General features: G+C 40.3%; 1 protein-coding gene across 1 annotated transcript in view; it reads right to left on the bottom strand.

Moving 5' to 3' along the window:
• The window catches only part of LOC121486664 (CREB binding protein), a 130,915-nt gene that overhangs the window by 92,010 nt on the left and 24,189 nt on the right, over positions 1-14,716 (bottom strand). The window contains exon 2 of the mRNA XM_041747743.1: positions 12,842-13,554. Coding sequence (XP_041603677.1) covers positions 12,842-13,554 — 713 coding nt within the window. The remainder of the gene's footprint in view (positions 1-12,841; positions 13,555-14,716) is intronic.

Genomic DNA, 14,716 nt, shown 5'->3' with positions numbered 1-14,716 from the left:
AATCACAACTGGATATTTTAATAATTTCTCAGTAACTAATAAAACCAAAAAAAGAGGGTTCCTGGGTGGCTCACTCAGTCTAGCATCAGCCTTCTGCTCAGGTCATGATCTCGGGGTCCTGGGATGGAGCCCTGCATCCAGCTGGCTCCCTGCTCAATGGGGGAGTCTACTTCTCCCTCTCCCTCTCCCCCCACGCTCATGCTCTCTCTCAAATAAAATCTTTTTTTTTTTTTTTTAAGATTTTTAATTTACTCATGAGAGACAGAAAGAGAGAGAGAGAGAGACAGAGAGAGAAAGAGACGCAGAGACACAGGCAGAGGGAGAAGCTGGCTCCCTGCAGGGAGCCTGATGCAGGACTTGATCCTGGACCCTGGGAACACACCCTGAGCTGAAGGCAGATGCTCAACCACCAAGTCACTCAGGTGTCCCTCAAATAAATAAAATCTTTAAAAAAAAAAAAAAAACGGGTAAGAATATAGTGATTTGTGAATATGTGTGATTTGAACACAATTCACCAACTTATTTTGACATCACAAAACACATCTCACTCTACACCTGCAGGATGCATGTTCTTTCAGACCACCACACGTAGAACACTCAACCAAGACACACTAGATGCTGGACCATAAAACAGGTCTCAGGAAACTTCAGAGGACAAAAAGCACCAATACTCGTTTTCTGACCACAAATGAATTAGAAATGAAGAACAAAATAGTATCTGCAAAATCCCCAAATATCTGAAAATCAAGCAACGTACTTCTACATAAAAACAAATCAAAGAAGAAATCGCAAGTAAAATATAAAAATACTTTGAACTAAACAGCAATGAAAATAAAGCATCACAATTTATGGGATGCAATGTGGAGCAATATTTTGGATGAAATTTACTGCTCAAATGTTATTAGAAAAATCTAAAATTAGTGATCTAAGGGCCTACCCCAAGAAGCTAGTAAGAGCAAAATAAACCCAAATTTATTGGAAATAAAGTAACCGAAATGGAACTAATGATACAATAAACAAGAAAGGTGACAAATCAAAAATTGATTGTTTGAAAAATAGAGTTGACAAACCTCTACCCAGCCTGATCAGGAAGAAACGAGAGAAGTAGAATTATAAATATCAGATTGAAGATGGGTACTAACCATTATTACAGATTCTACAGATATTAGAAGGAAATTAGGGGAATATTAAAGGCACATTTATGCCAAATAAATTTAAGAACCTAGATTAAGTGGATAAACTCCTTGAAAAATAAACTGATACAAAAGGAACACAAGAAGTGAAAAACCTGAATAGCCTGTATCTGTGAAGTTAGCTGAATAACTAAAAATCTTTCCATCAGAAAAGCTCCAGATGGCTTCACTGGCGAATTTTATGAAACACTTAAGGAGTAAACAGTACTACTCTTAGACAAACTCTTTCAGAAAAGAAAGGAAAGGGTGACAGTTCCAAAGTAATTCTAAGCCAGGAGGGTCTTAATACCAAAAACAAGTAAGGACATAGTAAGAAAAGCACACACCTATATCCCTCACAAACAAATGCATAAATCCTGGATAACATTTTAATAAATCAGATCATAAACAAACAAACAAATAAATAAACAAAATCAGATCCAGTAATACAAAGAAAATACACCATGATAAAAGGAACTTATCCCAGGAATGTAAGGTTGGTTCAACATTCAGAAAGATGTACTTCACCACATTAGTAAGGAAAATTCTACAATCATCTCAAAAGATGCTGAGAAAGTGATGAAGTGAAATGAAGCAATCATTTATGATCAAAAGCCTCAGTAAAGCAGAACAGTAAGGGCCTTTCTCAGTCAAGGAGATCCTAAAAAGCCTACAACTAACACCACACTTAGTAATAGTGACAGGATGCTTTCCTCCACAGGTCAAGAATAACACAAGGGGTATGTGTAAACCACTCTCATGAAACACTGTACTGGAGATCTCAGGCAGGGCAATAAAGCCAGAAAAATAAAAGTGGAAGAAGTAAACTCTCTATTCAAAGACAACATGACTTAGAAAATTTTAAGGGATCTACCAAATAACAGAACTAGTAACAGAGTTTAGCAAGGTTACAAGCTATACCTTTATTTTTTATTTTTTAAGATATACCTTTCTTTAAATTTTATTTTATTTATTTATGATAGTCACAGAGAGAGAGAGAGAGAGACACACAGAGGGAGAAGCAGGCTCCATGCAGGGAGCCCAATGTGGGATTCGATCCTGGTTCTCCAGGATCGCGCCCTGGGCCAAAGGCAGAAGCTAAACCGCTGCGCCACCCAGGGATCCCAAGATATACCTTTAATATACAAAAGTCAAGTTTTATTTCTCCTTATTAGCAACAAACAAGTCAGCCAATGATATAAAACCTACAAATTAAACAGAAACGAAAATGAGAAACTAAGGAACCTGATTTTAATACTTCCCATAATGCTAAAGAAATGGGGGACAGACGGGGGATCCCTGGATGGCTCAGCGGTTTAGTGCCTGCCTTTGGCCCGGGGCGCGATCCTGGAGTCCCAGGATCGAGTCCCGCGTCGGGTTCCCTGCATGGAGCCTGCTTCTCCCTCCTCCTGTGTCTCTGCCTCTCTATCATAAATAAATAAATCTTAAAAAAAAAAAAAAAAAGGAAACATCTTAAAAAAAAAAAAAAAAGAAAAGAAATGAACACAGATTAATGGAATAGACCAGAACAGAGCTAGCAGACTTCTTTTGTAAAGGAAGAGTTACTAAAGATTTTAGTCTTAACAGGCAACCTATGGTTTCCATCCCTCATCCTTTCATTTACTTGGTTTTTTAGTTTATTATTTTGACCAACCCTTTAAAAATATAAAAGTCATTCTCAGGTTGTGGGCCATATAAAAATAGTTAACAGGCCAGATCTGGCCCATGGGTTGTAGCTTGCTGACTCCTGGACTAGAGAGTCTAGAAACAGACCCCCTCCTTATCCAGTCAATTCCATTCCTAGTTATTTATCCAAGAGAAATAAAAATTTATGTCCACACAAAGACTTACACAAAAATGTTCACAGCAGCTTTATTCTTAATAGCTCCAAACTGAAAATCACCAGAACCTCCATGAATAGGAGATTGGATAAGCAAATCACAGTATACTCACACAATGGAATACTATTTGGCAATAAAAAGAACTCAGGAATTGCATGGATGAATCTTAGAAACATGCCATGAGCCTTGCAATAAAAGTCCACACCATAGGATTCTGTTTATACAAAGTCTGAGAAGAGGTACAAGGTGAAAGAAATCAGTAGTGACTGCAAGAGTTGGATGGAAGAAGACAGGAGAAGGGAGAAAGGAACTTTCTAGGGGTAATGAAAACATCCTATACCTTGACAGGGGTGTGGGCTATACCCCCATGAGTTTTGACAAATCAACCAAATTAACACTTAAAATCAATGCATTTCATACTATATAAATTTCTTTTCTTTTCTTTCCTTTTTTTTTTTTTTAAAAAAGATTTGTTTATTCATGAGAGACACAGAGAGAAAGAGAGGCAGAGACACAGGCAGAGGGAGGGTCAGGCTCCATGGACGCGGGACTCAATCCCAGGTCCCCAGGATCACACCCTGGACTGAAGGGGTGTTAAACTGCTAAACCACTGGGGCTGCCCTATAAATTATATTTCTAAAGATAATTAAACAATAAAACATTTTACAATTAATACATGTAGGTCTTTAACAGTTGACCTTTAGTTGGAAAGTAACAAGGTTGACTGGGTTTCCTTACTAGTATTACTCTTCAAAATAGTCACCCAGGAGACTTATCTAATCAAAGTACTCAATGTTGCTATATCATGCAAAACATTCATTCAGTTTGTCTTACAGAACATAATTAGTTACAAAGTTAACTACAAAAAAAAATATGACTCCCACTTTGACTTTAAAAAGATACATAATTATAGATAAAAGACTGGTCAGGAAGACATCAAAAAGGTAACACTAATTATGAAGTAGGTAATAGCCTTCCTCATGAACAATGTTTTCTTCTATACTTTCAAAATTTTGTACAATAAATAGCAACTATATCCATTATTAGAATATATTCTCTGAAAACATTAGAAAAGCAGTCTCATTATCACTTCAAATGTTCTGTGGTCATCTCTAATCCTTTCTGTAAGAAAAAGTATGAGCCACCTAATCAATCTTCTCTGAAAGTTTTCCATTAAAGCCAGGCATTGCGCTAAGAACTCTGCGCACCCCACCTCCTTCAATCAGCACAACTCTCCAGGACAGATATTAACATCATCACCCCCCTTTAATCTACACAATTTTCAAAGGCAGGTACTATTATTATGCTTGTTTAATAGACAAAAAAACTAAGACCCAAAGTGATTGCATAATTTTCCCACAGCTGATAATTAGCAGAGCCTAAGTTTGAGCCCGGGTAGCTCACTCCAGAGCCCTGGCTCTGCTCTTCACAGAGCTGTACTGAATCTGGGGAAGGCAGTGGTGGCAGTGGCTGCAGCTATTACTCCCCTGAAGAGGAGGAAGAGGAAGATCAAGTACTAGCTGTAGTCAAGCCATTTACTGTACATATACAATCTCATTTAATTAAAAAGTTTGAGAGAGAAATAAATTCATGGATAATTATCATGGGAAGTTAGGCACAGCTGTGAGCATCTTCCATTAAGATCATGGATAGAAATAAATAAAATCTTAAAAAAAAGGGGGGGGGCAGCCCTGGTGGCTCAGCCGTTTAGCGCCGCCTTCAGCCCAGGACCTGATCCTGGTAGACCCAGGATCGAGTCCCACGTCAGGCTCCCTGCATGGAGCCTGCTTCTCCCTCTGCCTGTGTCTCTGCCCTTCTCTCTCTCTCTCTCTCTCTCTCTCTGTGTCTCATGAATAAATAAATAAAATCTTAAAAAAAAAATCAGGTTGCAGATTATTCCTGGGCCTCTAATTCTTTGGCACTTCTTGCTTGTATGCAAACCAAGCAACCTTTAAAAAAAAAAAAAAAAAAAAGATCATGGATAGGATTACTGAGCTGGCTTAGTATTTTTCCCCAAACCTGATGCCTACTGGAGCTACACACAACCCATGGCACACTGCATTCAATCAAAGCTCTCACTCTTCTCATTCCATAAACTGACCACTGATTTTCACTGTGACTTTAAAAAAAGGCCAAATTAGGATTTATTTAAAATTCTCTAATCTTCTTTGCATTAAGGATCAGATGACATTACATGAAAACAAGTATCAGACAAATGTACAGTATTATTTCATTTGCTATTAAATGTCAGAAATTTCCTATTATCATTCAAAAATAGAGAAAGTGGATGAGTCATTCATTCCTTTATACTAATTCTTTACGCACTATATTCTCCTCATTCATTCCTTCAGCACACAGGTTCTCAGAGGGTAGTCTCAGACTAGTACAAATGGGGTCACATGGGAGCTGGCAAAAAAAAAAAAAAAAGCTAATTCTTAGGCTCCACCCCAAAACTGTTGAATCAGGAACCCTGGGGAGGGGTCTAGGATTCTGTGATAAGAAGCCTGCAGTGATTCTTCTGAATGCTCAAGTCTGAGCACTGCTTCCTCCTATCTGACTGGGTCCACAGGGGTCTCCAGGCAAAAGAAAGCTCTATGTTTTCTGACCATTTTTCAAAAGAGAAGAATATTTCAAAAATCCTATTTAAAAAATAAGCCCTCATCTAACCCCTTGTGAAGATGGGTTACCATGCAAACTATTTTGATTCCTTTCAGACTTGTTACTAAGAAAGGACTAATAGGATTTCTAGGGTCAGAAAAGTACATTTTTATCAACCTTAGAATTAGATTCTGGACCCTTGGCAACAAACATCACAACACCATCCTCTTTCTACCAGCTACCTTCTCTGTGCAGAGCAACAACTCTCAACACCTGTAGCCAGGAGACTAACTTAAAGTGTACAGTTTCCAATTTCCACTTGAATTTGTCTTTTTTGCTTTCCCTCTAAAAGACAAGCATTTGGCTTATTTTCAGTGGAAAACTAGAACATCCTACCAAAAAGATAACATATCAGGTTTTGCCACTTTTGAAGTTGAGACTGTTTCCTTTTTTTAAAAGTCATATTATGACTTAACATTATTGCTGTTGTTGATATAGCTTATATTTTCTATTTTAAATATTTTAAGAACCCCCAAATTAGGAATAAGAAAGTGGAAATAACGACAAACATCGAAAAAGTCTAAAATAAAAAATTTGGCACAACTCTAAGCTAATGAATCTTAAAGCCTGGATGAAAAGAATTTTTTAAGATTTTTTTATTTTTTATCTTTTTTAAAGATTTTATTCATTTATTCATGAGAGAAGGAGAGAGAGAGAGAGGCAGAGACACAGGCAGAGGGAGAAGCAGGCTCCATGAAAGGAGCCCGATGTGGGACTTGATAGGATCATGCCCTGGGCCAAAGGCAGGTGCCAAATCGCTGAGCCACCCAGGGATCCCTGAATTTTTAAAGATTTATTTATTTGAGAGAGACAGAGGGAAAATGCGCGCGTGCGTGCGCGCACACACACACACACACACACTTGGGGAGGGACTGAGGGAGAGAGTCTCAAAGAGACTTCGTTGCAGAGACCAATGTAGGGCTCAATCTCACAATCCAAGCCAAAACCTAGAGTTGGATGCTTAACCAACTGTGCCAGTCAGGTGCCCCCAAAAGAATTTCTATTAACATATAAGTTATAAAAATTGACCCAAGAACAGACTGCACAAATCAGTGATGAAGAGACAGACCCTTGGCCAGACTGTGTAGGATCTGATCCTGGTTCTGCCACTGGGCTAAGTTAGTAAATTTTTCTTCATTGTCACCTGTGTTCTTCCATTTCTTAATGTGTGACATGGAAATAGTATATACTACCCACTTCATATATTTTTAAGAGAAATAAAAGTTAAATATTTTGAGTTTCCCTCAAAATTAAAGTATATTTAGACTTTTCTTAAAGAAAATTATATTGACCAAAGACCTCAATCATTTAAATGGTCCAAGATCTATAGAAAATACCAAGAGTGCTGTCAAAGATATTCAGTCACCCTAAGGGAAAAAAAAGCTTCAAGCCCTTACAGTTGTACAGGGGATGCCTCTCAATTCTTCAAGAAATGAATCATTCAAATGCTAAACCAAATAGATGTGAAAGGCTTCCAAACTCATTTGACCAAGTTATCAGAACACTGATATCAAAACCTGACAAAACACAAAACAGAACTATGGATCAATTCACTACTGATTAGTGAGAAGCAAAAATTCTAAATGAAACATTAGCAAATAAAATTCAGCAATACATTAGATTAGCTTTTAATTTCACAATTACAGAGATGGTTCAAAATTAGACCCAAACCCTATATATTTGAAAACTGAATAAAATGTAACAAAAATGTTATGCCACGTTAGTGGGGGGAAAAAAGCTGGATCAGCAATATTTAAATAAATGGCACTGGGATGATGACTACAATTTGGAAAAAATATACAGTTAGATCTCTGTATCTCAGGCCAAAATCCATTCTGAGCTAAATACCCAAGATATAAGGGGAAAAATACAGAATATTTCATGATTTTGGAATACAAAAAGCATTCCTAACCATAAAACCCAGAAGTCATAAAAGAAAAAAAAATGGATAAAGCTGTTTCTATAAAAACAAAACATCCATTTTATTTGAATTTGATAGTTCCAATTTGAACTATCAAATTGTAAACCCAAGTAGCCATACTACCGGTAAAACAGACTTCAAATAAAAAAGAGGGAAAAAGCTTACATTTATTAAAAGGTCTTAACTTTCAATATACAAAGAATATTAAGAATTCAAATCAACAAGAAAAAAAGGAAACATAGCAAAAAAACAGAGAACATGAACAGCACAATATAAATGCCCATGAACTTATGAAAAGACATTTTTGTCTAAGAGACAATTTGCCTAAGAGAATAGCCAATCAGCAAAAAGATGCTATCAGCGTTGGTAAGAATTGGAGGGGGGAGTGGGGGGGGAGCTGGGACAGGGACTCATTCACTTTTTGGTGAGGGTGTAATCTGTGCAATGTTTATAGAGAGTATTTGACAACAGCTATGCTTATTAAAGATGTCAAAATCCTTTAATCCAGAAGTTTCATTACCAAGATTGATTGATTTCTCTCTTCTTTTCTTTTTGGTGAGTAAAGCAACAGAATTTTATTAGGCAAGGACACACAAAAAGCTCTGTGGAGTAAGAGGGGTCCCAACAGGGTTGCCCCGCTACCAAGATTTATCTAGCAGATACACTCAGCTGTACAAAGATGTGTATGTAAATCAAAACGGTTATAGCAGCAAAACACTGGAAACAACCTAAACATAAAGCCATTAGGGCACTAGTCATAAATTAAGATACCCAAATCAGGGACCATTACCACACCATACATACCGTGTAAGAAGGGCTGAGCTGGATTTAACACAGAATTCTCTATTTACATAAAAGTGGCAGGAAGGAGGTATATATATATATATATATATATATATATATATATATACACACACACACACACACACACACACACATATACATACATGGAAGGGAGAGAGAAATGTTATACCATACAACTCTATTTAGGGGAGACGGATACACACACACACACACACACACACACACACACACACACACACACCCTCTCTAGGCCTCTGTATGCACAGATCATTCCCAACAGGAGAGATAAGAAATAGTTCTCGGCTGGGCAGCCCGGGTGGCTCAGCAGTTCAGCGCCACCTTCAGTCCAGGGCATGATCCCGGAGACCCGGGATCGAGTCCCACGTCAGGTTCCCCCTCCCTCTGCCTGTGTCTCTGCCTCTCTCTCTCTCTCTGTTTCTGTCTCTATGAATAAATAAATAAAATCTTAAAAGAAAAAAAGAAAAGAAAAAGAAATAGTTCTCTGCAGTGAGAGAATGAGGGAGAACCAAAGGTCAAAGGTTAAGGGAGATTAACTTTTCAGTTCTTACTTTTAGTGCCTTTTTTCATGCGTGTGGTTTATTGTTAAACCATGTACAAGATTACTTTCTAGAAAGAGAATTTTAACAAAGCCTTTGACCCAACAGCCTCACTTTTCAGAATCTATCCCATGATGCATGTAGATATGCCTAAACTAAAAGATACATTCATTGCAGCTGTGTTCATACTAATGAAAAATCCAAAACAATCCAAATGTTCACCATCAGAGTAGATCAATCAATTATGGTACAGCCTACAATGGAAGACTCTGCTATCAGGAAAACAAGGGAAATCTCTGTGCTGATAAGGAAAGGCAAGTAAGGTATATACTGTTACATAAAACAGCAAGGTGCTTATGTAGTTTGGTTCCATTTCTTATGAACATATTTATATAGAAGTGGCACCTGGGTGGCTCAGTCGGTTAAGCATCCGACTCTTGATCTCAGGGTTGTGAGTTTAAGCCTCGTGTTGGGCTCCACACTGGGCAAGGAGCCTACTTTAAAACAAAACAAGGGGATCCCTGGGTGACGCAGCGGTTTGGCACCTGCCTTTGGCCCAGGGCGTGATCCTGGAGACCCGGGATCGAATCCCACATCGGGCTCCTGGTGCATGGGGCCTGCTTCTCCCTCTGCCTGTGTCTCTGCCTCTCTCTCTCTCCCTGTGACTATCATAAATAAATAAAAATTAAAAAATAAAAATAAAAAAACAAAACTGGTCACCCGTAAGGAATGAAGCTGCTCTTTTCTATTATTTTAATTATTTCATAGGAAATCTGCATTTCCTTTGTGATGGAATTTTTAAAACAAAATTATCTTTTAAAAAGTTTCTTCCCTCCCTCACCCCATGCATTTAAAAATCTTATTTGGCTTAAAATGAACTTGTCTCTTGCTCTTACTACTTGTCCAGCACTGTTAGTTCTGTTCCACCCAAGGCCATGACAACCATTCCAAAAAGCACCGGTCCCTGTCTTTCCTTTTCCATTAGCCTCTTTGGGATACCTAAAAGGGAACTGAGATGCCTGTCCGCACGACACTAAAGTGGCTTCCTTTCCACGTAGTGAATACTCACAAAGTGTCATTTGAAAGATCACTCGTACAAAGGAATGAAAGCCCTGGGCAGCCAGAGGAGCATGAAATGACAGAGATATACCAACAGAGCTCAGACTGCAGGAAACCTGCCAGAACCAATAAACTAAATAAACAAAATCATCAGGTTCTTCAACAAATGAATTGTAAGGATCCTACAGTTAACAGGTGCTTAAAAGCCATATCCACTGAATATAGTTACTCAGATATGGGGTGGTGGGGGGGGGAGAAACCTGTAAAAACAAATTAGGACATAGGAGACCACTGGAAATTTGACTTACCTAGTAGACCTACATGACACAAAGAAATCATTCATTTACAAGAGAGAATGGTGCTGGGTTTAGGTATACCAAAGTCTAACTTTTAGGAATACACATAATAGGGGCACCTGGGGAGGCTCAGTTAGTTAAGCATCTGCCTTCATCCTGGGGTCCTGGGATCAAGCGCTGCATCCAGCTCCCTGCTCAGCAAGGAGACTGCTTCTCCCTCTCCCTCACCCCCCGGGGCTCATGTTTTCTGTCTCCCTCTCTAAAAACTAAATAATAAAATAAAATAAAATAAGGAAAACACAGATAGCTTTTGGAGGGGGAGGGGGTCGTGATGTCAAAACTATTTTCATAAAATACTAAGACACTGCCTTTTTTACTCTCATTTCTCACAAAAACATAGAGGCATTTTCCAGGAGCTCTGTGACATGTGGTATCACTGTGTTTAATGGCTAATGGAATGTGTGCTTGGTTTTCAAAATTCTATTTCAGTATTTAATGTGGCAAATATTGATAGATATAATTGATTTTTTTTTAATTTTTTTTAATTTTAATTTTTATTTATTTACGATAGTCACAGAGAGAGAGAGAGGCAGAGACACAGGCAGAGGGAGAAGCAGGCTCCATGCACCGGGAGCCCGACGTGGGATTCGATCCTGGGTCTCCAGGATCGCGCCCTGGGCCAAAGGCAGGCGCCAAACCGCTGCGCCACCCAGGGATCCCAAAATCTGAGTTAAGATTATTCAGGAGTCTGAAGACCGAAAAGTTGAGAACCCTTGCATTAAACTATTATGTCTACTTTTTTTTTTTTTAATGTCTACTTTTGCACTGGACTTCAATTCTCCAAAATAAAAAGGTTTTTGTAAGAGGGTAGCATGGGTTGATGAGTGAATCGGGAAAAAGCAAACATCAAGCTGACCTTGAGCCCTAAGCCCACAGTAGTCTCTCCTCAGCTTACCTTTAGAAAGAATGTATGTATACAGACACACCTCTGCCAATGCCAATTAAAATTTAAGTTCACATTCCCTCCCCTTTAACAACACTTCAAAAGAGATAAATGCAATATTAATGTCTGAAATTACAGCTGACTGTTGAACAATGTGGGGGTTTGAAGCCCTGACCCCTGCCTGACCAGTGGAAAATTGGCATAAAACTTGTGACTTCTTAAGAACTTAACAACTAATAGCCTACTACTGACCAGAAGCCTGTCAAAAACATAAACAGTCAATTAACACATATTTTGTACATGTATTATATACTGTTTTCTTACAATAAAGATAAAACATTAAGAAAATCATAAGGAAAACACATTTACAGTCCTGTATTTATCAAAACAAACAACACCACAAAAGTTCAAACTCATGCTGTTCAAAGGTCAACTGCACTTCATTTTTATTTAAGTTAAAAAGCCCTGTCTCCTTACCTAGGACAGTCCCAGGGCTTCCTATGCACCTCCTGGTGCCCACAGCAGCCTTGGGGGAAGTTGTGTGCTACTCTTACTTGTCCTTTTCCTTCAATGGCCTAATCAAATTCAAGAAACAGCCCAAACTATTCTATTGTTCTAGAGTTTGCTGTGGCAAATACTGCCTGAAACAGGTGCTCTGTCTTGGAGACACAGTGGCATCTACTCCCACACTGGAGATCCACCTGCACCCCACTTCCGTGCCACCTTCCAGCTTTCCAGTTGTCCCCTCTCTACCCTGGCATCCATCTACCCTGTCCTCCACGTTCAGCTTCTACTCTACGCGCTGGCTGCATGGTTGGTGGCGGAAACCTAGGGTGAAGTTCTCACCCCGCACAGGCCTCGCTGCACCTGGAGGCTTGAGAAAGCCCAGGTTCTGGGTGAGCAGCTCTGCACTTCTAACAAGCTCCCTACTGCTGCTGTTTCTGCTGCTACTGCTGCTGCTACACCCACGGACCTTGCTCTGGGAACCACTGCCACCGAGCTTCTTCTGGGACCTGAGGGCCTGCACTGCCCTGGCTCTGATGCGTCACCCCAGTGAACCACAGCAGGCAGCTCACCATCACCAGCTCAGGACACGGCTTCTCAGTTGGTCAAACAGTGACTTCACTGGGTGGACGGGAAAAGGCACGGATATGAACCATCTAAGAACTTTGTCAGCTGGGTGAAGGGGAGGGACAGGAGCCTTCACCAGATTCAGCAACGTCACCGAAAACAAATTCCCAGCAGAAGCAGCCTCTTTCAACCATGTGGTCCTATTTCCACCATTTTCCTCAGAGGCTGAAAAGTGACCATCAATCCAAACACATTTCCTATGTTTTCAACTGCCTGATGTGGGGGCTCTTCTACTGCTGGCTTCTTTAAGAGCTCCCACTTGAAAGACAAGGACAAAGATCTTTATCTCTGGGTTCAAGATACCAAAGCTCCCTCTTCCAAATCCAAGGGGCAGGAAGGAAGGGTGAAGGAGGACAGGATCGTGCCCCATAGTCCCACTGCACTATACCGCCTGCTTGGAAGGAAAAAGCTCCTGCCCCCCACTAGTAGGATGCATTCACAGCACTGAAGCTCACTTACCTTGGTCATGCCTCCGGCCTGCGCCGTATTCAGTCCGGCGTGACTGGCCATTTGCGGTGAAACCTGTGTTAATGTCTCAGCCAGCACGCTGCTCGTGGCCCCCTGCATGGCCGGAGCAGGGTACGGCATCCCAGCTCCTCTTCCTCTGCCAGCGGCCCCAAGAGATCCGTTCATGACTTGTGCCTGTCCTTGCTGGGCCTGGTTCATTAAACTATGGCCAGAGTTACTATTGAGGAGGCCTGGGTGGGTCTGGTTAAAGTTAGCATTCATGCAGATCCCAGGTCCCGTCTGCGATGTGGCAGGGCTGCTGGTCACCAGCCCTACTTGCTTTTGTGCTTGCGGATTCAGTGCTTGGGAAGCAGGGGGAGTGGGCCCAGAGGTGCTGGCTGCCTGTTTGGGCAGGCTGGGGGCTGAAGAATCTCCCTGGTTCAGAGGGCTCTTGCCCATGGCACCCAAGCTGGCCATGTTTGCACTGTTCGGCTGCCCCTGAGTCTGGCCACCAAGGCCTTGCTGCACGGGGCTGCTGGCGCTAACATTTCCTATTCCTGGGTTGATACTAGAGCCACTGCCTCCGCGCAGGAGCTCCGACAGTTGTTTATGTTTGGAAGCAGCATCTGGAACAAGGTTCCCACTGTTTAAAAGGCTTAATTCTCCTCCATTGGGGATCAGCTCATCAGGAAGATCATTTTCCAAGTCAAACAATGATCCAAAATCTAGAAATTAAACAGAAATAGAAATGAGAAACTAAGCAACTATAACAGCTTTCCAACTGTCATCTGTTACTATGACCTTAACCTCAAGGAGCACTTGACACAGAAAGCCAGCATGTCTTAGAGTTATGTCAAAATGACTTGAAACTTCATTTGGGAAAATTAAACAAGGAAGAATATTTTTCAAATTCTGAAGAAGGAAAAGTTAAACAGATGAGAGGAGGGCCAGCCCCACTAGATGTTATCATATATTCTAAAACAATTAAATCGTGTGACTTAAAGAGAAATGTAGATATACAAATCAAAGGAAATCAAGAGGGAGTTAAACCTTCACTGAATTTATGTTAAAGTTCTTTTAAGAATATCTGAGTGCAAAAAAGTAATTGGGCATCTAGTTAGATGAATACCAATTTGGGGAAATTAAGTAAAGCCTAATTTTAAGTGATTACATATTTAAAAGGTAAATCATTTAAAAAACCTACCCCAACCTAAATAGAAAATGAGAGTTCTCCAAGTGTTGAAGCTGCAGAAAATAATGTATAAAGAAACTAAAAATACTTAAAGGTAAAAGAATATAACAGCCACTTGTCCCAGATGAAAGGGGCTAACGTCAGCCACGTACAAGGATGGGCAGCACACGGACTTCTGAGTAGACACAACAAAGGATGCCAGTGGGTAAGCATCAAAAAGGAAGATAAAAACAGTCAATGGAAGAGACCGTCCTTCCTGAAGGGTAATTGATGACAGGTAAAGCAACTTCTTCCTCCTGGTCTCTCTCAAGGTACCATTTCTCTAACACGTGGCTTATGTGTATCTCTAGTCTCTCACCGACCATGCCTTCTTCAACCCACAACAACCTGGCCACACGTGCACAAAGGACAAGATCTGCAGAAAATATAACAAGAGTGGCATGTGTGTAACATCGAGACAAGGCCAAACCATACACATAGGCAGGTCAGCCAACTGCTCAGACTAAGACCCAGGCTGCCTACACCTGAACCCCAGCTCTGCCTCCAGCTCCCTACTTCTTAGCCATGAATTACCTGGACTTTCTGTGCCTCAGGTACAGTTTCCATGTGGAAACTGTGAAAACTACCACACCTCATAGGGTTACATGGGGACTGACTGAATGAATAAGTGTAAAGCACTTTAACCAACAGTGCCT

Source organism: Vulpes lagopus, chromosome 3 (assembly GCF_018345385.1).
Source record: "Vulpes lagopus strain Blue_001 chromosome 3, ASM1834538v1, whole genome shotgun sequence".
NCBI lineage: Eukaryota > Metazoa > Chordata > Mammalia > Carnivora > Canidae > Vulpes > Vulpes lagopus.
Note: the sequence above shows the minus strand (reverse complement) of the source record. Positions and strands in the feature narration are given on the sequence as shown.